Source organism: Triturus cristatus, chromosome 6 (assembly GCF_964204655.1).
Source record: "Triturus cristatus chromosome 6, aTriCri1.1, whole genome shotgun sequence".
NCBI lineage: Eukaryota > Metazoa > Chordata > Amphibia > Caudata > Salamandridae > Triturus > Triturus cristatus.
Genome location: NC_140589.1, coordinates 1,633,744,865 through 1,633,769,436, shown reverse-complemented (window position 1 = coordinate 1,633,769,436; position 24,572 = coordinate 1,633,744,865). Strand labels below are relative to the sequence as shown.

Here is a 24,572-nt window from a genome sequence, read left to right as displayed (position 1 = left end):
GCGCCGGCAGGCGCAGGATCTGGATCAGTGTCGGGAGGCTGCCCTTCTACCCACAGTCCCAGATGAGCACCAGGAGTCACTTGAATGCACCCTCACAGTGGAGGAGATAGGAGACGCGGTGGCCTCTCTGGCTTCTGGAAAGGCGCCGGGGCCGGACGGGCTTCCGGCAGAGTACTATAAGGCCTATCGGGAGTCACTAGTGCCCAAGCTACATGCTCTCTATCTTGCGGCCCTTGAAGAGTGCACCTTGCCCTCTTCCATGCGAGAGGCCTACTTGGTTTCCCTGCTTAAGCCTGGACGAGACCCTACCAGTTTAGGGTCATACCGACCCCTTGCCCTGCTTAACGCGGACTATAAATCCTGGCCAAGGTATTGGCGGAACGGCTGGCTCCAACGGTGTCGGTGTTGGTACATGGAGACCAAAACGGTTTTGTACCCAAGCGTAGCACTTCTCCTAATTTGCGGCGTTTTTTCCGGGTGGCCACTGATGGTGTGCAGCACTGGCCTGGGGCGGGCTGTTTGGTCCTAGATCTTGAAAAGGCCTTTGACTGCCTAGAGTGGGGGTACCTGGTGGCGACGCTGTCACACTATGGGTTGGGCCTCGGGTTCCTTCAGATGGCGGCCCTCCTCTACAAGAATCCTGTGGTGAGGGTGTGAACCGGGCCATACATCTCCGACGTCATCCCGATCGGCCGTGGTACCAGGCAGGGGTGCCCACTCTCGCCCCTCCTGTTCGCGCTTGCAATAGAGCCTCTAGTTGCCACGCTCCGCAGGGTACTGACGGATGGCATCCCCCTGGGTGATGCGACACACCGGGTATCGCTTTATGCGGACGACCTTCTGGTCTTTGTCAGAGATGTGACGCACATCCCGATAGAACTGGAGCGCACCTTGGCCGACTTTGCCGTTCTTTCAGGTCTCCGTGTGAATGCTGCTAAGTCTTGTCTCTATGCGTTCCGAGCCGAAACCCGGGACCCGCACTACCATCTTGGGGGCGTGCCGGTTAAATGGCAGCCGGATACCTTCCGTTATCTGGGTATCTAGATATATCGGCAACCGGCGGATCTCGTGGAGGGCAATCTGGGCAAAGCGGTGACAGCGGTAAGGGCTCAGATGCAGTTTTGGGGCACCCTTCCCCTCACGGTCACGGGGCGAATCGCCTTAATCAAAATGGTGATCTTACCCCGGCTTTTGTACTACTTAGCTAATTTGCCCATTTATATACCGGCATCCTTCTTCGCAGCCCTTGAGCGATCACTTCGGGACTTTATATGGGGCAATGCGCGCCACAGAGTTGCGCTACCCAAGCTATACCTCCCTACTGACCAGAGGGGACTTGCGATGTCGTGCTTTGCACATTATTACCTAGCAGCGCAGTTGCAGTGGGTAGCCCAGTGGTTAGCGGATAGAGGGCGAGATGACACTGCGACTACAGCGCCTCCCTCCCCCTTGGCTGAAATCATCAAACTGTTCCACCCGGCCGCGAAGGTGACGAGGCCAGTACCCCTCCTCGTGATGGTGGCTTACAAATGCTATCGCCGTTCTCTCTACCTCACTCGGGCCCGAACCCCTTATGCCCCGGCTATACCGATAGAGGGTTCTCCTAGCGGGCGGAGGGTGCTGTGTACTGCTGAACTCGCAGATTGGCGTACGGCAGATATCCACACACTGGGGGATCTTTACCGGGACGGTGTCCTCCTCCCGTTCGCCTCCTTGGCGGAGAAGACGGGGTTCCTGCCTGGCCACTTTCTTCGTCACCGGTCACTGATAACGACGCTGACGAGCCGATGGGGTGATCTTAGAGAGGAACCGGAACAACATCTCACGATGCAATACCTCCATGTAATGGGACGTGGGAGACATATGATTCGGTGGTTCGCAGCCTCCCTACGTACACATGCAGCGATTAGTTTGGCCCGCTACGTCGTAAGTGGGAAGCAGACTTGGCCCGGCCCATGGCCGACAAGGAGTGGGACAGAGTACTGCAGGGCCCGACTAAGATTGCCCGGAATATGCGCTTTCGCCAAATACAATTCTTTATTCTACACAGAGCGTATCTCACGCCCGATTCCGTCAACAGATATTTCCATCGTACGGATGCGGGCTGCCCCCGCTGTGGGGAACTGGATGCCGGACTGGTCCACATGCTGTGGAGCTGTCCCGCACTGGGTTCGTACTGGCGAATGGTGCATGGGGCGCTCTGCGCATGTACAGCCCGTCAGATCCCGTTCGAATGGCCGGTCTATTTGTTACACCTCTTTCGCAGAACTTCCTCCACGAAAGTCACCTCTCGGTTTATCGACCTGGGGCTAATGGTGGCAAAGCGACTGCTCACTAAACGCTGGAAGGCAACTGATATGCCCCACGCGTGGGCATGGCGGGGTTCACTGCTAGTGTGGGCGGAGGGCACGCCCCTCTTGAGGGAAGAAACACTAGGCCTCAGGAAGACGCCAATGGCGAGTCAGTGGGAGGCACTCTTACAGGCCATGATGCGACTCGACAGGGATCCCGCAGTGATCTGTCGGGAGCGCGATGGGGCGCCCCCCGAGAGGGGCCAGACACCAGCCAGCCTAGGGGTGAGGCATGAAGTATTGTACTGAGGGCCTAGCTGTTCAGGTGGGACGCAAAGTAAAGGTGACCATGTTGATCAAACAGTCTGTACAAGGGACACCGGGATGGGGGGGTCGCAACAGGGGACAGAATCAGGGGTTACTAGATCATAAGCCGGACTTTGCTGTTGTTGTTTTACCTGGGCATTTGATGTTCTGCCCCATTATTTCATGGTTTGCTAACTGTTTATGGAAACACACTTTGGGGTGAGTGGGTGGAATACTAGCGCCTTTCCTTGGTGAGGCCTCTCAGTGTCATGATATCGAAGGGGACTTTGTGGTCACAGTTTCAGTTGAGAGGCCCTCAATGCTGATAAGAGATTAGGTGATGTACCCGCTCCTACTAACTAATATACACCTGGCTAGATACATACCAATGATTCTATTACTTATGTAAGTTACTCTGGTCTCAAAGTGTACTGTGAATCTTGTTAAAAGAAATGCCAATAAACAGATTTTATAAATAAAAAAAATAGGGGGTCGCGTTGAGAGCTGCACACCTAGCGCGTTCACACTAGGGGGCCGTGCTGAGCGCCGCGTTAGGGTCGCCACTCCAAACTTCTTTAAAAAAAAAAAAAAGGTCCACTTCCATTAATTTATATACGCCCCGAGGACCCCATCCCCCGGGGCATGCCCAATTCTTGATTGTTTTTATTAATCATTAGGAAGGGGAGCCGCGTGGACCCCCTTTCCTTGTCCACTTCTGGCCCCGGGGAACCCATCCCCCGGGGCCTGGTCTCTTCGTTGGAGACCGTGGGGGAGCCCCAATGCCCCACACTCCCGCCGGCTACCTGCCTCCTGCGGGAACAGGCATTGCTTTTGGGCAAGGGGAGCTGCTAACATACAGCTTCCCCTGCCCAAAAGCAATCCGGCTGTGCTTCATTGAAGCGAGAGCAGATTTTCCTCCTCTCGCTTCAACGAAGCAAACCATGGTTTGCTATGACAGGGTGGGAGACGTGCTTCCACCCTGTCATAGCAAACAACAATGTCCCGGGGGTGGGCTCCCCCAGAACTTTGCAGGAGCCGGCCCTGGGGGGTGGCGGTCCCCAGGGCCATCAAGGGCTCCAGGAGGGGGGCCGTGCGGCCCCCCTCCGTCTATTTTCAAAGCCCCGGGGAGGTGGTGGTCGCCGGGGCTTCGGGGGGGCCCGCGAGGCCCCCCCCTGCATATTAAAGCCCCGGGGGGGGGGGGGGGGGGGGGTCGATCCTTGGAGGCCCCCCAATAATGACAAAACAACCTAGGGGAGGTGGCGGTCCCCGGGGCTGCGGGAGGGCCGTGTGCCCTCCCGCACCTAAATTACATAGCCCCGGAGAGGTGGCGGTCCCCGGGGCTGCAGAGGCCCCACAGGTCCCCACAATATAATTATAGGATTGGCACCGGAACCTGGCCCACCCGGGGGCTCATTTAAATGAAGTGGGGAAGCACCAGCTTCATTTCTGTTTTGAAAAATTCTTCCGGATTCGCGCACACAGTGCGCATTCGCATTTTTTAATCTTTTTTCGACTGTTTTCTTATGACTCGGTTCTACCGAGTCACAAGATGGCTGCCATCACTTCCTGGTTCGGAGTGCTGACAGCCAATCACAGTGAAGCTCGTGGTCGGGAGGGTGCGTGAACCCACCGCTGCCCCAGATATCGAAACTTTTATTTTTTTAATTTCTCAGCAACTACTAAACGGATTTACACCATTTAAAAAAAAAAAAAATTCGCTTTCTGAATCAAGCACTACCTTTTTGCCAACAAATTTGTGTAATTCCGTTCAGCTGTTCGGGCTGTAGCCTTGGCTAAAGTTTCCTAAGGGAAATTGATTTTTTTACTTCTTTTTTAAATTTCTCAACAACTACTGAACGGATTTACACTATTTAAAAAAAACAAAAAACATGTCGCTTTCTGAACCAAGCTCTACCTTTTTGCCAAATTTGGTGTAATTCTGTTCAGCAGTTCGGGCGGTAGCCTGTGATAACATTTCCTATGGAAAGTAACATAGAGAAAACACTTTTTGGGACCCCCCTTTTTTCTCAGCCCCTGCTTGACGAATCACCTCCAAACTTTCAGGATAAGAGCTGACCTGGATAGACCTTTTTTTTGGAGAATTTCGCGAACATTCATCTAACAACGCCAAAGTTATTAGCAAATCAAAAAATGCTTTTCCTATGGAAACTAGGTTCTAACTATAACTACCTACTGGCGACCGCCAGTAGGTAATATATCACAGCTACGAGGTAAAGAATTACCAGCACTCACAGGAGCAAAATGCCCAATTATTTAATAGGTATTAGTACGTTTAGATGCGTTTCGGCTATCGACTTTATCAATAACGAGGCACGCCGAAAAACAGCTCATTTAAATATACAGATAATCATCGACAGTAACAAGGGACACCGGACATTCCTCTGTCCAATGGTGTCGGCCATCTTTGAACATGTAACTATATCAAATGAATGAAACAGTAAACAAAAAGGTCAAATACCTTCATAGTTCTCTAGCCCTGAATGGGCAAATGACATGCAACATTATACCCTCAACACAAGAATCTGCTAACGATATACTCTATGTCAGTTTACGGTTCTTCCTCACCTTCCCTGACTAATATGCGGGGGATTAAGAACAGTACACCACCCTAAATGGGTTCTGCTTGTTCGGACATGTGGTTAAAGGTGGGTGCTGCTCCTCCTATTTTTCCTTTTCATCATACCCTCTATATATGAATATATTTATTTATATTCCTGTAGTAAGTATACAAATATATATAGAGCGATACATACTCATTTTTTTACCATTAATCAGTATTTGTTTTTATTATTTACGTTTTTAGTATTGATGATTTTGTTATAATAAGTATATTAAATAGTCAACATTTACACATACTTTCTGCATTATTATTGAGTGATCATAATAAAGATCCATAAGCATGTAGTCAAATACATTTTGTATTTATGTAATAACCGATATACAATTAATAAATAGGTGTATATATTTTAGCCATAAGTAAAATATACATTTGTTAAGCATAAATATAAGAAAGTGTATATTTGTATTCATAAGTAATGTGTGCATTTTTACAAAGAGATGCACATGTCTGAATACATACATATAATTCAAGTATACACACATACATGTACCATTGGTGTCTAGTGCATACTACTGCTGTACATTTGTATTTTGAATATGGCTGTCAAACAGGTAAAAGCCAGCTCTCGAGTTATATCCTGAAGATAAGATGGTTATCTGTGGATCTTATGTTTGGGGATAATGAAATCCACAGTTTGACTGCTTGAACAGAGAAAGATGTTCCACCCATGTTTTTGTTTCTTGAATGCTGGCATTTTGAGGCAGAATGCCAATCTGGAGTGGAGCATTCTTTGTTGTATGCATTTTGTGATTTTCTTTCTGATGAAAAGTGGTTCTGTTCCATGTGGTTCTTTGTGTGTGATACAGAGCAGCTTGAAATTGGATCTTCTGGCAATGAGTAACCAATGTAGGGCCCTTGAGGCTGGGGAGCTGTGGGCTGGTGACTTTACATGTAGGAGTAGCCTGGCAGAAGAGTTTTGAATTTGTTGCAGTCTTTTTAAGTTGATAGAGGTGATCCAATGAAGAGGCCATTGGCGTAATCAAGTTTAGACAGTACAAGAGAGATAGTAGCTTATACCTTGCGTGGAATCCTAGGTGTGGGAATGTGTTGCAGAGTTGTCATAGTAATGAAGCTTGATCTTGCTAACTTCTCCACTTGGGCATTCATTGATAGCTTACAGTCAATGGTCATTTGAAGGTTTCTTACTTCCTTAAGAAGGTGGTCCAAGAATGTCAGGTCTGTCAGAGAATGGTTCATTATTTTTCCAATCACCACAGGTGAGTATTTCAGCTTTGAACAGCAGCCCGTGCTGCTGTGCAAAATCATGTTTTTTTTTTTAACTGGCAACGCCAATAGGTCTTGCATAGGCAAACCTACTGCCCAATGCTGGTTTATGCTTTGAATAAGACTTTTTTTTGTGTGAAGTAGACTATTGATACCTCGTCTAATCTTCAATATTATGGATCCATCATGAATAACTACTTTCCCTTACTGCTACTGTGAACACTCAATTCTACAACCAACTAATTTTGCTGTGGCTAAGAATAGGTGAGGATAAGTAGTCACGTTTATGATGCAGACCTTAGGCAAGGGACTCATTTCTCCTTTCACTCTAATGAAAGTCTACTGGTTGCCATCTAGAGAGCCCGGACTCTTCAAAGTTTAAGGTATATAGTAGCGCTGACCAGAGCTTACTTATTAGGTTTTACATAACATGGCCCAATGGCATTAGACTGCTTCATTATAAGAATTACCAGAGTGCAAGTATCAATACAGTAAACACAGGATATTACAGATTGAGAACACAAAATAAATTGGGAAAGGAATTTTAAAGATGGAAAATATACAACTTTAAGTAAAGTACACTTCTATACCGAAAGGACACCATATAAGTTAACATTGTAACCTGGCAGCACAGAGTTGGTAAAGAAGAATCACTCATGAATGTACAGAAAAGAAAGCGCTCCCGAGCACAACTTGGGATACTTTAGAAAAGGAAAAAGAGGCAGGAGAGGGGAAATACAGTTAACGCTAACAGTGTTGAGTGTGGTTGGGGGTAATGAGTGTCAGTGATGGGACAAATATGAAGTACCTTTGGAAAAGGACATGTGAGGAACGGGGTTAAGCCCCATTGTGATCATATTGCAATCTAAGCACAGCAGAATTATGACATCACTAAATCTTAATTTACTGATCAAACGGATACATTAGAGATATCTTGTAAACCAATTAAAAACAAACTTACTGCACAGCTTTAGTAGGTAGAAGTACATCTCATCTCTGTCACATTCAAACAGCTTCTGAGTCATTTCTACAAAGTTTTCTAAGGTTTCCATCTGAAGAAAAACAATTGATGCAATTACTGAATCTTTTCATTTACACATTTCTCACTGTGAGCATACTTAATGATAAAAAATCTGTTCCTCTTTCTATGCAAGTTTGACTTGTCTGGTTGTTTCTCTTTCTGGACGATACTATGTACGTGCTTCATTTTTAGTTGTGTATCTGTTTCATTTTATGTTCTAGGAAGGTTAACAGAAACAAAAAGAAAACCAAAGGGCATGTCAGAAGTCCACACCTCAATTAACAGTTAAAAATAACACTGATTAAATTATACCAATATCTTCTAATCTGTTTACATTAATACAGTTTCTCCTTTGTTCTCACAGAAAAACATACCACCTAAAGAAAATGTAACAAATAATTTGTTGTTTGACACTTTTACTTAAGGGACCAACTCCAGCACAACAAAGGAGTTGTTACAGAAGTCAGCAATAACAAAGGAGACTGGTGTACATCTGCTTGCATTTTTATGTTTAGGCATGGCTCTAAAAATATTTGTTCTTTTTGTTCCTGCCCTTCGTGTCTTTCTGGTGCTGTACAAGCATTGCAATAAAAGCATTTAATGTAATCACTGGGGAAACAGTATTCTAACGGATGCAATATCAAGAGTGGACAATGCTCCACAAGCTGCACTGTGAAAAAGGCTGATTAATTAAACTGAATGCGTTTGTTCACCAGGGGTGGAAAAAATCAGGTTTTGTGTATTAATTCAAGAACTACAAGATCCTGTTTTAGCACAAAATATGTTTTTTCTGTTCACAATTGTCTGACTTTCTGAAAAGTAGATTTGAGTCTTCTTTAGTTACAACATAAATTCAATTCAAGCCAAAGAGGGTCTAAGCTACTTGGTTAATACAACCAGTAAGGGGGAGGATGGCTCTATAAAAAAAAAAAAGAATATTCTATCCAACGATGTAATGATACCAGGTCGTGAATGCATTTACTCACCTGGTTGCCAGTAATGCATTTCTCAGAAAACCACTGCAGTCTTCCAGGACGTGCTCTTAAGCCGGGAGTCTAAAATAATTACAGGCAAAACCCAGTTATATTGCTTTGTTATAAATTCTAGGTATCTTAAAGTTAAAAGCAAGGATAGTCAATACTTCAGTAACTCAATGTACTAGTCAAATTGTTAAATATGAAATGCCTTGTCAAGATCACCGACTTGGAAAACATATATTTTGTAACCAATGTTGATAATGGCCCTAGTAATGACCAACTTAAAGAATTACAGAAGACTCAGGAGCACTAGAATTACAGAAGACTCAGGAGCACTTACCAGGACTTCACCTATCCTCCAGTCCATAAGTGGGTATGAAATATTTCGGCAGAGTAGAATTGCAAAAATATTGAGAGTCTCAATTCACTTTAGATAACATTTAAAAAAAAACAATTTTTAAGTACAAAGCAAGTGCTCACATGAAGATGTGGCCAAAGCTCGATTGATGTATCCATGGCTCTTCCTTTAAATAGCAGGGGTCGGAGTTCAAGTTGACAGAAACCCCACAAAAACGCTGAGTTAAGTAGGAAGCATAAAACACAAAGTAATAGATGATATCAGATAATAAAACTAATGGCGGAAGTAGATTTAAAAAATATTAGAACATACTTTAATAATCCAGGAGTCCAAATTATTAGAAAATGTGTATATATTTTTTAAGCACTTGTAGGAAATTCATCTTCTATTGATTAGTCACCCACTTTGACCTTAATAGCTGGTAATTTGACCCTTGGGCAGTGGAGAACTTCTAAATACCATTCAGTGGAATGCACCATTTACTACAAAGCACATTTAGTTTCTACAATTAACATTGCATCTTTGAAATTTTTTGTAAGTCACCTGAAAAGTGTATACATATGGTTCCAGCTACCTAAAAGTCAAGTGCAGATGAGAACATCCAAAGCCAGTTTTCTAAGCTCACAACTGGAGAAAACCCTGTAATACGAGTTAAGTAACAACTTCACGGCAGTACCTCCCAGGAAAGGTGGGGAAACCCAAATGAAAAAAATCTTTGTTTTCATTTTAAATACCGGCTTTAATGCTGTCTAAGACAGCTCTAAAAGTTCCTTAAAAAGTCAGGCCCACGTGATTAGTCTTCAAATCGCAAATTAAATTGTACTTACACTTAAAATTAAAAAAAATAATAAGGTGCTATGTTATCAGTAAGTAGCTTTAGACAGCTCCGACCTTTCAGAAGTGTACAGTTTTAATAACCACTACTTTTCGGTAACCCCAGCTACAAACTATTTTGAATACTCATTCTCAAAACACATGATATAGTAAATAAATTGCCATAATGGATAATTATTATTTATGTTGCTTCTGTAACTATTATACGTTTGTCACAGTTAAGCCTTTCAGCTCACCCGTCAGTGGTGGAGCTCTCAGGCAATCCTGGTCATTCACATTCCCTCTCCTGCAGTGGGGTTAACACCTGACAATATTCAGAGCCCTCCTAGTACAACAGTCTTATTGTCATGTTTGTCAAAAGGAGACCAATTACAATTATTTTACCGGAAAGGAGGGGATCTAAAAGACACAGAGTAGGCTCCAACTACACAGAGTAAGAGGGAATATGTCAAGAAGGATGGGATTTTTCTTTGATTCTCTCATGCCAGAGTGGGCTGGCATTTGATGGAGACTGAAACATCTCTCTGGTTAGATCTTCCATTTTCAAATTTCTGTAGAACACAACTCCTGGGCATCTTTTGCAATAAAGTGTTTAGCAAAGGAATGAAGTTTGTCATAGTGTTGTAAAGCAGAAGTCTAAGGTTTGCTGTCAATAAGAGCCGAGAGCCACGTGAAACAATGCTGCTCAGCGGCTTTCCATTACACTCTGGAAGAATTCATATCTTTTTCTGTAAAAGACAGAGACAACAGGAGTCTAGTGTATTGCTCTGCCTTTACTGAACTGGAAAAATGGTTCTGAAGAAAATGGAAGCAAACCTTCTGCTGATGCATAAGGTGCCTGCTTTGAAACTTCCTTCCTGAGACTGGGAAAGTATGGAAAATCCATTGTCTAAAGACACAGCTTCTTAACTATTACGTTTTCGGCTAAGTGGTCTTCTTTTCTTGCAGGTTGTTTTTTATACTGAAATTCAGCTAATGCCCAATTCTCCCTCTTCCTTGAAGCTGCAATCCCATACTTTATTGAGCTCTACTTTCAGCTGTGTTGTTTTAGCGGTATCCCGAGTCAAAAACTCTGAGACTTATCTGGCAATGTTTTTGTAAAGTTGGTGAGTCTTTGCTGAACATAAGAGATAAGGACTAGGAGTATATTACACACTAGGTTGATTACAGTCTCATAGTAGGTCGTCCAATTAGATACGATGCTCAACTTTGCCACAAAAACCATTTATAATTTTCTCAAACTTAGACCTACCTACGAGTATTTCATGATGACAGCTCTACAAATTACCGATCTGAGCTGCAAAAACATAATTAGTTCCTGACATAATTATCTCTTCTCAATCCTGAACAGCTATGCCGAAAATTGTAGCCTACTAGGAGTCAACTTTAACATCCTGATCAGTCCCAAAACTTCAACTTCTCTTCGCTCACCTCTCTTCAATACCACTCTCGGGGATCCACTTGTTGTACTAATCACACAATAGTTTAACATTCTCAAAAAATTGTAGACCATGTGTACATGTATTTGTAATGTAAAGTCTTTATTAAACATCCACCACCCACTAATTACACAGCTTCCTCTATATGTTCTCATCCCATATAATAGTTGCTTATCTGCTGTATACGTTTGCTATGGACAGCATGACTTGTGAAAATTATGTTGCTAGCACAAAATACGAGGCACTTCAACCTCAGGTCAGGATGGCTCCAAATGATAATACTGGCATATACATTTTTTTGCATTTTGTCTGCTAAATGCTAGCATGGACTGGTGTTTTTCCCACCACACCAGCTTCAGCATGCCTAACAGTGCCTCACTGAAAAGCAGGAATTACATAGAACAGTTGTCATAACAGCAGTGTGCCAAAGCATTTCTTTGCCATCAATGTGAATGGAAAAGTCTTTCCTGGAATAGCAAAATCCCCTTTTGTAAGTCTTGTAGCAGTCCCATAACTGTAACTCCAGTAGGAGTGTTCTTTCTCACTTTACTGGTCCCCATTGGAAATATGATATGGATGATCAAAACCCATAGATATAAATCCGATTTACAGGTCGGAAAACTGCAACTGCCAGTCATGCAAATCTTTTGGATGGATGCTAATTTTTGTTACAAACTTTCTGGCAGTACGTAAAATTAAGTCTGAATCTTGTGATAATTTAGAAGACAAATTAACTAGTCTTCGGCAGGCATCAAACCTGTTGACAATGGCTTTGAAGGACAGATTCAAGCAAGGTTGCTTTCTTGTGCCTGGGAAGAAAAGGATTGTTTTGTGCCTCAACAAATTCAGGCCTAAGGGAGGGGGGGGGGGGGGGGGGGGGCAGGGGGGTGGGGGCTCAAGCCATCCAGCATCGAGACAAATTCTGATAATGTTGCTGATGTTACGACAGTAGCCACTCCGGAGTTTGCATCAGGTGGCTCAGTCTGATGCATTTGTATTATGCACAACATGGTGTTTTGAACAGCCTCTCTCAGCGTATGCAGTGGGAAATTTATTTGTTTTTTCTGCTTCTTTGAGATTCAGACGAGTTCAAAGAATGCAGATTTATCTTGTCATGTCTTCCAATGAGGGTACCTAGATTTGCAACTATTGCAAGAACAGTATTTTGATTTCAACAGCTGCTTGTCTGACTTCCTATATATATTTTAACTTCCACGTCAAAATGGCCTTACTGTGCATGAATGCAAGAGGCCACACAAACATGACTCAATTCCCAAAGATCACACGCACTCAAGATGTGTATTTGTTGCTCACATTTTTTTGCCTCATGATGATTTTGGATGAGACACTGCATGAAAAAAGGAGATGTGAAAACTCCAAAATACTGTGAGCTGTGGAACCCAGCATCTATAAAGCACATTAGGAAGGTACTGACATTGCTAGAGCTACTTAGCCCACCGTGGCCATTTTTATTAGTTCTGGTGGCGACAACTTGCAGATCCATGGCTGGTGCTGCAATAGTGAACTTGAATAGTTAAAAAAAAAAATCTTTCAGGTACAGTTTGAAGCAACTTAAAGGGTTCATGATGAAGAATCTGTGCAAAGAGTGTCTCTTGCTCTTCTGGAATCATAACACAATTTCTTTGTATACCCTTTGCCAGTTTAATTAGGTACACAAAGGAGAATATCACTATGTCTTGGTATATCACTCAGCCAACTTTTAAATTGAGAATTTAGAAAGTACCCTAATTTCTCCCTGCCCAATACCAGATATGAGGACGTCCATCTGTGCTGCACTCGTATTTCAAGAGTTAAACCAAGTACCAACTCTGGCAAAAGACACAGACACCGAGTGGGCTGACATTGCCCTATGTTTGTTTTCACTGACCTCCGATCGTTTTGTATAGCATGAAGAAAAGCTTGCTATTCGGCACAGATTGTAGTACATCCAAAATGGTTTTAAAGCTGTGGGTCTCGCACCTCACTAACAGGTTACCGAGCTACCCAGAAGGAAATGCCTTACAGTTTGAAGACTATTAGTCTAAAAACAGGGCAACTAGAACTGGATAAAGCAACTCAGGAGCATTAAAGTGGGTCACCAGAGCAGTCAAAAAAACATAAGGGTAAGAAATTGCAACAACGCTCTTATCGAGTAAGTAAGGTAGATGCCCCAGTAAGTAAGGTAGATGCCCCACTAAGTACTTGGTGAGAGGCCATTCTTGTCAATGCAATCATACGCATAGTCTGCTGCCTCATAAGAGAAAATACTACTTCTCTTATGCAGCGGATACATTTCTGGAGACAGAAACATATAGACCAAAGCAAGTAGTAGAAGAGTGGCTCCAGATGGCTGAGGCAGGTAACGCTTCCCTGATGGGTTTAGATTCTGATACGGACTCCTAACATAACCATGGCAAAACTCTGATATTTTAGGAATGAGCCGTCGCAGACAAAGTGTTGAAAATCAAGACATGCTGCAGCTTGAAAGGCCATTTGGATATGTACATGTACACCTGTCCGCTGAGAAAACTGGGAGCTGAATAAGCAGTTAAAAAAGCAGCTTGTCAGAATTAAGAATCAAAGTCTCAAGAGTCTGTTTAGAAACCCCAAAAATGCTCTATGTGCACATGGCAAGTTCTTGGATGCTCTGTGAGATATAGTTGAAGCAAAGCAAGCTTCTTCAAACTGAAGGGTGAAATGTAATCAAAGTAGGCATTAGTTCAAATTTGTTCCATTGCCTGCAGATAATATGACTGGCACCCCATCATTACACATGGTAAAGGCCAGATTTGCACAAGGCGTGGAGGCAAAAGATATGTACTGACCACTTGCAGCTCTCAAATCAAAGCCAACCCAATCCATAGGGAAGAAAAAAAAAGGCTGGAGGGGGATCTAAAATCCTGTTTTCAGTCTACATGTTAGTAGAAAGCATAGATCTGATGAAGGTGAAGAAGTTAGGAAAGTATGCCATGTTCAGGCATATTAAAGATCATGCATGTACAATCACAACACCACATTATGTTTAGGCCTGGGCCAAAATTCCGTTCCGTTCGCGGAAATTGCGATAATTTGGCATTTTCGCGTTCCGCGGATCGCCTTACCTGAATCCCCGCGTTCACCGACAAGTTTTCCCGATCCGGTCGCGTTCTCCACGAGATGTTTGATTGTTGGTAGCCATTTGCGCTGTCTCGCGACAGTTCGCGCCCGCAGTAACGTCATGCGTCGCACGATCACGTCTTGCGTCGCGCGATCATGCACTGCGAGACAAGTGAAAACAAGATGGCCGCGCCCGCGAGCAACCGCATGGGTAAGTTGGCGAGCCTCGACCACGCAGAAAATACCGCGAACGGGCGGGAAACAAACTTCCGCATCTTCGCGATATTTCCGCATTTGCGGAGATTTTTAACATTTTCGCGATAATTTGCGAAAGTGAATTTCGCAAATTCCGCCCACCCCTAATTATGTTATCACCTTTAAAACATTTACCAGGGCTCATGAATGCATAAGAGTTGATTTAAGACATCACTGCGTACCACTTTTAGACCACAATGATGAACTTAATAAAACAATCTAAAAATGGGATTCTTAAAAATGACATTCAGTCTATATCTTTCAGCAAAGCTTTTAACAAATTTTGCAAGTGTTGTCTTTACCCTATTGCTGTTCCTAGATTGTAGTTTTAATTATTCAGTTGTAAAAGTACCCATAAGGTTTGGAACGTATTGTGATACTCCATGAGGAAGTTAGTTACCTTTGGAAACTTTCTTTCAGGTGGATGCCCAATCTATTAGATTCCTCATCTTATCAATCTCCTGATATGCCAAAATTGATCCGGAAAACGTTCTGCAACCACTTCTGCTACTCAGTATTGGGCACCATCGTTCTCCATTGAGACTCTATCATGTCTCACCCCTGTAACACACTGGCATGACATACAGAAGTAATGCCAATGGGAAACAGTCTTCAGAGTCAAGAGGCTCAGAATACAATAGTGCAGAGACTTGAAGGGGACACACATCAGAATAATAAGTTGCATAAAGAAGGTGAAATATATACAAATGAATCACAACAGGTGACTTGAACAGCAAGTGACTCGACCAGCAAGGGTTGATCAGGCAAAAGAACAAACATTGAAAGGGCCGATAAGTAGACCTTAACAGTGCCCACAGCAAAAACTTGCAGAGGGGAAGTGTTTCCCCAACTTGGATTCTGAAAGTGAGGGGCACTGTGGTACTGTTTGCAGTAGGGCAAAGAGGAAAAGCTGCAAAAGCGGGTAAGGTTACCCATGGAAACTTTCACCCCATTGGTTAGGAAAGAGCCGGGTGTCCCCCTCAACCATGAACTGGTGCCAGACAAATGTGGCACCAACAGGCACCCTCTTCAGAAAACTTTCTGGACCTGCGGAGGAACAGAAGAGGACTAGACCTGCTGTCTGTGACCCAAGAACAGCACTAAAGAAGTGTACTTTCCTCCCTTTGTACCCAGGACATTGTAGTGAGCTCCGGCAGTCAGATGGCTAACCGTCAGTTGGTTGGCTGTCTGCTTAACCACAGAACCAAAACAAGCTATAAGCTGTCTTTTGAGTTTTTTCCTTTAAGTGCCCAGTTGACTAATACCAAATGGACCTGACCAGGACCCTGCTGGTGGCCTCTGCTGGAGTGAGTCTTGACCGCCAAGTGCCGTTCCTAAGGTTCTGGAACCCATGGCTTTGTCTATCTTGACTTAACATAGCTACTAGAGAATATAAATTGCACATGTAAGTTCATCCGTTGTTACTAATCTGGTGCACTATCTATTCAGTACCAGCTGCTAATGATACTTCTGAAAAGCAGAAAGACCTAGTAATAAGCATCACGGTGCAACCAAATAAATATACAAACAAAAAAGTCCAATATAATCATTCAAGTTTCTTATTTCTTCTTCTTTATTGAGGTCCAAAGATATTTTTCTTTTGCATTAAAATGAATTACAGCCACGGCCAACATCCTCTGTGTTTCTGAGAGAACCACATTGTGGAATGTAGTCTCAAACTTCTCCGCATCCGTTTCTCCTTTATTTTCCCAGCTTATATATTCCACAGCCACCAACCATACAATGGTATCACGCTGGACGGTTGCAAGATAGAGGCATGACTGGATAAACTGCAATGCCTCTACCACGAAGCTTAAAGCACAAGTTACTTACTTGTGTAACGATATATCTGTAAGAGACATTAGTTAGTGATAGATTCCTTACCGTAGAATATCCCCAGGCGTCAGACTGAATCTGGAAAGTTTTTGGCAGCAGTACCCCTGCGAGTTGGTAGGCGTCTTAGCACGGCTCCGCGTACGTCGCTGGCGTCGTAGTCGCCGAGATGACGTCCCTAACACGACTTTCCACGCCAGGAATGCAGAGCCATGCCAGAGACCGACTACTGGTGCATTTGAAACTAGGGCCCTGAAAGGGATGATCTTAACCCCAGAAATCAGTTCGCAGAAAGGAGAGGATGGGCAGGCGGTAAGGAATCGATCACTAACTATTGTCTCTTACAGATGTATCATTACACAAGTATGTAACTTGTGCATCTGAAAGACACGTTAGTGATAGATTCCTTACCTTAGAATAGATACCCAAGCAATATCAACCCCAGTGGTGGGTCTGCGAACAATGATTACACCAGAAAGTCACGGAGAACCGAAGGGCCAAAGAAGCCGTCTCTCCGGACTGGACTGTCAAGGCAATAGTGCTTAGTAAAAGTGTGCAGCGAGGCCCATGTGGCTGCCTGACCGATGTCTTGAAGTGGGACACCGCGTCAAAAAGCTGTAGAAGCCGCTGTCGCCCTGGTCGAATTGAAGCGCAACCCTACCGGAGGTTCCTTTTTAGCCAAAAAATAACAGGCTTGAATACACAAGACAACCCAGCAGGAGATAGTTCTCTTGTGTACAGCCCGGCCTTTCTTGGCGCCCGCGTAGCCAACAAAGAGTAGGTCATCCACCTGGAACTGTTGTGTGCGGTTGAGGTAGAATGAAAGCGCACGTTTTGGGTCCAGACGGAGGAACCTTTTTCCCTCTCTGGAAGGGTGCGGAGGCGGAAAGAAAGTGGGCAGAGTGACAGTTTGCCCAAGATGAAAGGCAGTAACTACTTTTGGTAGAAAGGAGGGACGTAGTCGAAGCACAACCTTGTCTGGATGATCCGCAAGGAAAGGAGGTTTACAGGAAAGAGCCTGGAGGTCACTCACACGCCTAGCTGAGGTGATGGCCACCAGGAAGACAGTTTTTAATGTCAATAACCGCAAAGGATAGTTATGAAGAGGCTCAAAGGGAGCGCACATGAAGTATGTGAGAACCAGGTTCAAGTCCCACTGAGGCATCACAAAAGGAATAGGAGGGAAAAGGTGAGTAATGCCATTGAGAAATCTATTGTGACAACAGGGGACTTGAAAAGAGAGGGTTGGTCAGGCATCCTGAGAAAGGCAGAAAGAGCAGAAAGGTAGCCCTTAATAGTGCCCAGAGCAGAGCCCTGCTGGGCCAAAGAGAGAAGGAACAAGAGGACCTCAGAAAGAGGGGCAGAAAGGGGATGTACAGCTTTCGCTGTGCACCATGCCACAAATTTGTTCCACCGGCAGGCGTATACAGTTTTAGTTGAGGGACGCCTGGCTGCCAGAATCACATAACAGACTTCAGGAGGCAAGTCAAATGGAATCAACTGTCGCCGCTCAATCTACACGCAAGGAGGTGGAGGCTGGACAGGTTCGGGTGGAGGACCGTCCCCTGCTGCTGCGACAGAAGAACCTCCCGAAGAGGCAGTCGGATTGGGGGTTCCACGCTCATACTGAGTAGCTCGCGATACTAAACTCTTCTTGCCAGTCCGGCGCCACAAGAATGACTTGGGCCCGGTCACGTCTGATCTTCTTGAGCACTCTGGGTAGAAGTGGTATAGGCGGAAAGGCGTACAACAGACCGCAACTCCACTCGCGTCGAAAAGCGTCTCCGAGCGAGTGCCACTTTGGAAACTCCAATGCACAGAACTGCTGACATTGCGTGTTTTCTTTGGTGGCGAATAGATCTAACTAAGGTTCTCCCCACTGCTAAAAGAGACCTTGTGCCACCTCCGAGTGAAGACGCCATTCGTGATCCATCATGCACCGGCGAGGGAGTTCGTCCGCCCTGGCGTTCAAAGAACCTGCGAAGTGTTGAACCACCAGGATAATGCCCTGGCATTCCAGCCACGCCCAGACGCGGAGAACCTCCTGACATAGGGCCCACGACCCCACCCCGCCTTGTTTGTTGCAGTACCACATGGCGGTGGTGTTGTCTGTGAACACCTGCACTACTCTCCCCTTGACAGAGGGAAAGAATGCTTTCAGTGCAAGTAGGATCGCCCTGAGCTCCAAAAGATTGATATGGAGCTTGGACTCCGACAGAGACCTCTGATCTCCGCCTCTACCATGTGGCCGTCCCATCCCAGGAGGGACGCATCCGTCACCACTGTGTGCTCCGGTTGGGGAAGGGAGAGGGATCTGCCGCTGAACCAACGCTGGTCCATGAGCCCCCACTGCAAGTCTCGTGCAGTGCCCTCCGAGATCTGGACGTAGTCGGACAGGTTTCCCTGATGCCGCGTCCACTGGAACTTCAGGTCCCACTGTAGAGCCCGCATATGCCATCTGGCATGATTGATCAGCAGGATGCGGGAGGCCATGAGGCCCAGCAGCCTCAGGGTCTTCCTGACCGAAACCCAGGACAAGGGCTGAAAGATCGGAATCATAGACCGAATGTCCCGGACTCACTGTTCGGGAGGATAAACCCGAAATTGCGCTGTGTCCAGAACCGCTTCGATGAAGAGGAGCTTCTGAGTGGGAATCAGATGCGACTTCGGCACGTTGATGGAGAACCCCAGCAAATGCAGGAGGTCGGCCGTAGTCTGGAGGTGGGAGACGACTGCCTGGGGCGAGGCCGCCTTCAACAGCCAGTCGTCGAGATAGGGGAAGACTGAAACCCCTGATCTGCGCAGATGAGCTGCGACCACCACCATCACTTTTGTGAACACCCGAGGGGCGCTGGTAAGGCCGAAAGGGAGCACGGTGAACTGAAAGTGCTCGTGGTCTAGCGCGAACCGCAGGTAACGCCGGTGGGCCGGCAGGATGGGGATATGAAAATAAGCATCCTGCAAGTCTAACGCTACCATCAAGTCTAGCGGGACAAGACCTGAGCAAGTGTGAGCATCTTTAACTTCTCCTTCCGGAGGAAGCGATTGACGTTCCAAAGGTCTAAGATGGGACGCAAGCCCTTGTCCTTCTTTTGAATCAAGAAGTAGTGGGAATAACAACAACCTACTTCTGGTGTTAGAACGCGCTCGATGGACCCCTTGGCCAAGAGGGCCGAAACTTACTGCCGGAGAAGTGCTAAGTGGTCCCCCGACATGCGGTAGTACTGAGGTGGCATGGCTGGAGGGGTAGTCTCGAAGGGGAGGGAGTAGCCCCTTCGGACTATCTGTAAAACCCAGCTGTCGGAAGTGAGTGCGCCAGTGGGGGATGTGATGGTGAATCCAGCCACCCACTTGCATTTAGTGGGCCTGAAACACCGGACCAGGAAGGTTTTGAGGCAGTGGTGGCAGGGGTGGTGTGGACTGACCTGCCCGCTGGCCCAGTGACCCACCTCGGCGGTTCCCACGTCCGCAGCTGCGCTGAGACGGCTACTGCGCAGGCTTGCGGCTTTTAAATGAATGCATTTGGGCGCCCCGTCCTGGACCACGAAATGAGCAAAAAGCAGACCCCAAAGGAGTGTGCGTGGTCAAAAGGCCCAAGGACTGAGCCATTGCTCGGGAGTCCTTGAAGCGTTCTAACGTGTTATCCGCTTTGCCATCAAAGAGGCGTGTGCCATCAAAGGGCATGTCCAACAAAGTGTACTGGACATCCCCCGGGAAGCCAGTCGTTCTGAGCCAGGCGTAACGGCGGAGCGCCACTGTTGTGGAAATTGCCCTGCCAATAGTCGGCTGCGTCAAGGCAACAACAGATAGTGAATATCGCAGCGTCACTCCCCTCGGTAACAGCCTAGGAGAGCACCGCCCAGCCTCTACTGGACACTGAGGCAGTACTTACTCCACTGTGTCCCACACAGAGGGTGAATAATGGCCCAAAAGGCACGTGGTGTTCACCGACCGCAGCCCCTAAGTGACAGACGAAAAAAACATTTTCCCAAACTGCTCCAGCTTCTTTGATTCCCTATCCGGAGGCGCGGAAGGGAATGCGCTTGGAGACGCTGAGGCCTGGACAACCAGGCTCTCAGGCATCGGGTGTTGTGTGAGGAAACTGGGGTCACCCTGGGCCGGGCAATAGCGTTGTGCCAAACTTCTATCCACAGGAGCCCCGGTGTTGAGCTTCAACCATGTGCCCAAAAGAACATCAGAAAGTGTGTCATTAAAGGGCAGCAGCGGTTTCGCCAAGGAGGAAGCCGGCTGAAGCACTTCAGTTAGGAGATCAGTCCTCATGGGCACCGTATGGAGCTCGAGGTTAAGAGCCTCAGCTGCCCTACGCAAAACCACTGAAAATGTACCAACCTCCTCCGTAGCCACGGAAGAAGGGGACAGTGTTCCAGGGTGTGGAGACGCATCCAAATAAACAGGATCCTCCACATTGTCATCTCAGTCCTGGTCATCCTCACACTGAGCTACGAGAGGGTCCTCAGACCCCTCCCAGTACTCCCCTTCGTCCACTGGCTGTTTCAAAAGCCGATAAGGACGAGGGGATAAACACTCCCCCCCCCCCCCCCCTTACCCCCCCCCCCGGGATAGGAATCGGAGGGTAATAGGTCAATCCAGGTTCGACGTAGTCTTGTCCTGGAGCCAACGGCGCCGTGTCCGGCGCCTTAGGGGAAGCCGCGCCCGGCGCCTAAGGCCGAAGCCGTCGGCGCTGCTGGGAATCTTGCCAGCGTAGCCAGGGTCAATGGTGGCGGCACGGGGGCAGATCCTCCCCGTGGGTCCACGGGGTCCAAAGGTGCTCCAGAGGACCCCGCGGACCCACAGGGACCGTGGCCAACAGGAATACCTGTATTTCTTCCGGAGTCGCGTACGGACTCAGAAAAGGTGGGTAGGCCGCAGGCAACAACGGAGGCCCCAGAGGAGCCACAGGGGAGTGACCACCCGCCCCCTCCACTGCGTCCTGCGACCCGTGAGGGGTAGACAAAGAGCGATGCCGCTTCTTCGACTTTTTATGGCGCTTGGACTTACCTGTCCCTGATTCCGACCAACGATGGTGTCGGCTCCACGACCGGCCCCTCGACCTCCCACAGGAGCGGGACCGTGAGTGACGCGTAACCGAGTGCCGGGCCTCCAACAACTTTCGGGAACGCTCCCGCAAAGACTTTGGCGCCATGGCCCGACAATCGGGGCACGTCTCGGGGTCATGGGCGTGCCCCAAGCAAAAGAGACACACGACGTGCGGGTCCGCCACACATGTTCCGATGGCAGTCCTCACAGGACATAAACCCGGGCATCCCTACTGCACCAGAAGTCGAAACTCAACAAATAAAGAGACCAAAGTCTCTGAAACACAGTCAAATTTCTTGACTGGAAGTACCGCTCTCTCCGCATCTGCGCTTGCTGGCGCGAAAAAAGAAAGAACTGACATCAGCGTGGGAGGGCACGTCTAAGTAGCTCCAGTGACGACATCTCGACGACTAAGACAGTAGCAACGTACGTGGAGCCATGCGACAACGCCTACCGACGCGCAGGGGTACTGCTGCCGAAAACTTTCAGGATCCAGTCTGACACCTGGGGATATTCTAAGGTAAGGAATCTATCACTAACGTGTCTCTTTCAGATCCACTAATGTGTCTTAACCCCGCATTCCTTTACCAAGCATGCATTTACCACGTGATTTAGTGGTAAAAGCATGAATGGCAAAGGGTTATGAGTGGCAAAGGGTTATGAGTGGCAAAGGGTTATGAGTGGCAAAGGGTTATGAGTGGCAAAGGGTTATGAGTGGCAAAGGGTTATGAGTGGCAAAGGGTTATGAGTGGCTAAGGTCGCGACACGCCTCCCCCCCCACTCTAAGCTACAAACAACCCCCACCCCACCTTGAGGTCCAAACATCCCTACCCCTCCAACCCTCACTCTGTCCCTACAACTACCCCAATTCCTTCCACAGCCCTTATGCAAACCCTATTTTAAATAAACGACCCCAAACCCCCCAGCCCTGAAAACTACCTCAACCTGCCTAAACCCTAAAAATTACCCAGACTATCCATTTCCTTCCCCTTGCGCCCTAATACCCCTAATTAAAAAAACTACTCCAACCCCCTAGCCCTGAAATCTACCTCCAACCTCCCAGCCCTGAAAACTACCTCCAACACCCCAGCACTGAAAACTAGCCCCGAACTCCCCCAGCCCAGAAAACTACTGACCCACTCCAGCCCAGAAAACTACCCTCGACCCACCCCCACAAAACTACCCTAACCCACCCAGCATACCAAACTAGCCCCGGCCCACCCCCAGCCCAGAAACCTACCCCGACCCACCTCTCAGCCTAAAAAACTACCCCAACCCACCCCAGCCCACAAAAATAACCCAACCCACCCACCAGCCCACAAAACTACCTCAAACCCCTCCAAGCCGACAACACTACCCTGACTCCCCAGCCCAGAAAACTTCCCTCGACCCACCCCCAGCCCATAAAATTACCAAGACACTTTCCAAGCCCACAAAACTACCCCCAGCCCAGAAAACTACAGCCCAGCCCAGAAAACTACAGCCCAGCCCCACTTACCTCACCGCAGATCTCTTCCTGCTAGGTCTTCCTGCTTCCGTCCCCAGCAGCTAGACCGCACACTGCCTTAGGCATACGCATGGTTAAGGCACGCGTGGTTTAGCTTGCCGAGTCGAACCCTCGTGGTTAAGAGCGCGGTGTTCTGACTGTTTCCCATGCTGGTCAGAAAATATTCACCCCACCATCCCATATATTGGGGAATGAGCATATCACATACTGACACCAGAATCTGTCTCTGACCTCGCAACTGACACACAGCATTCTGAAAAACTTGACTTTGCCTAACTCCCCTGGAAAGGCTGGGACTTAAAAACATTTTGACTTTCAGACCTCCTGAGGACCAGGACCAACCATCCATGCCTATCTGTCCACGGTGCAACTTCCCTGGGCTGAGACAACAGGTTTCTCCTGCTCAAAGATGATCTGCAACTGCAAATCTGGCCTTGTGGAACCCAAAGTTAGATACAGCCTTCCACCTTGCCCCGCTGGAGGGTTCTAAGCTCCAAAAGAGACTAAGACCAAAGCTAAAACCTTTAATGAGGAAAGGCGCCAAACATATTGCGCCGGCAAGAGGATTTCCTTTAGTGAAAATTTTTATTTTTTTTCCAGTTCAAAACTTTTTTCTCAAAGTTCACAACTGCTTCAGCAGGACCTCATCCAATGTATTTTCCTTTAAACTTCTTAATTCTTTTAAAATTCTTTAGCGAGTTTCCTCAGTGAAGAGTATTTGAAAACGAAACCATGCTATTAATAAAGACTGAACATATTTAATTCAATGTACATTTTTGAATTAAATATGTTTGCTTGTACATCCAGTATTTTTGAATGTTTAATAGTATTGATTTTTTAAACCATGCTAAACAAACTAGCATTGACTAAGTCAATCACTTGGTACTCTCATTCTAAAGGTGATATCTATTGGCTTAGCCAAAACTTGTTAAATAGTTTGCCTGGAGTCAGCCTGCCTTCAAAATCAAATCCCTGCTCCCGAAATGGATACAGCACCACGGAGTAGATAAACTATTTACGTGACCCTCAGAGTAACTCAATGTCTTTGTTCCCAACACTGCCCCTTTTCCCCTCATTCTCCTACAGTTCTATGGTTACTCTTGCTGCATATGCTTTATTGCCCCTTCACCCTCTCTTTACGTTTCCTCTGCTCCCTCAAATGGCTAGTTCCACACTATACAAACGCTGTGTATATATATATATATATATATATATATTCACTGAAAAAACCATAGGTTTCACACATGTTATAGTTAGCGGAAATTTTACTGATAAAAAACCAATGAAATTCCCCCGTTATAGTTAGTGCAGGCAACTATAACTCACGCGACCGCAATCCTCTGCTGATACTAATACTGTATTTAGACACTTATTTGCCCATGTCTTCTTCCATACATTTTTAGCTATACATATATTACAAATATTTTTTTTTCATAAAGACACATATGTCATCAGCAGAAGATTGCGGTCGCGTGAGTTATAGTTGCCTGCACTAACTATAACGGGGGAATTTCATTGGTTTTTTATCAGTAAAATTTCCGCTAACTATAACATGTGTGAAACCTATGGTTTTTTCAGTGAATTTGCAATGTTTTTTAAATGCTAATTCCTAACTATAACGTGTGTGAAACCTATGGTTTTTTCAGTGAATTTGTACGGTTTTTTAAATGCTAAGTTACTTTACGCCATTCGTGGCGTGCGCGCCCACTTAACGCAGTTCGTTCCGTGCGCG

At 46.4% G+C, this 24,572-nt stretch overlaps 1 protein-coding gene across 1 annotated transcript in view; it reads right to left on the bottom strand.

Moving 5' to 3' along the window:
* The window catches only part of LRPPRC (leucine rich pentatricopeptide repeat containing), a 665,201-nt gene that overhangs the window by 144,015 nt on the left and 496,614 nt on the right, over positions 1 to 24,572 (bottom strand). Inside the window, exons 26-27 of the mRNA XM_085612780.1 lie at positions 8,470 to 8,538; positions 7,424 to 7,514 (exon numbers count right to left, since the gene is read on the bottom strand). Of these exons, the coding sequence (XP_085468906.1) occupies positions 7,424 to 7,514; positions 8,470 to 8,538 (160 nt within the window). The remainder of the gene's footprint in view (positions 1 to 7,423; positions 7,515 to 8,469; positions 8,539 to 24,572) is intronic.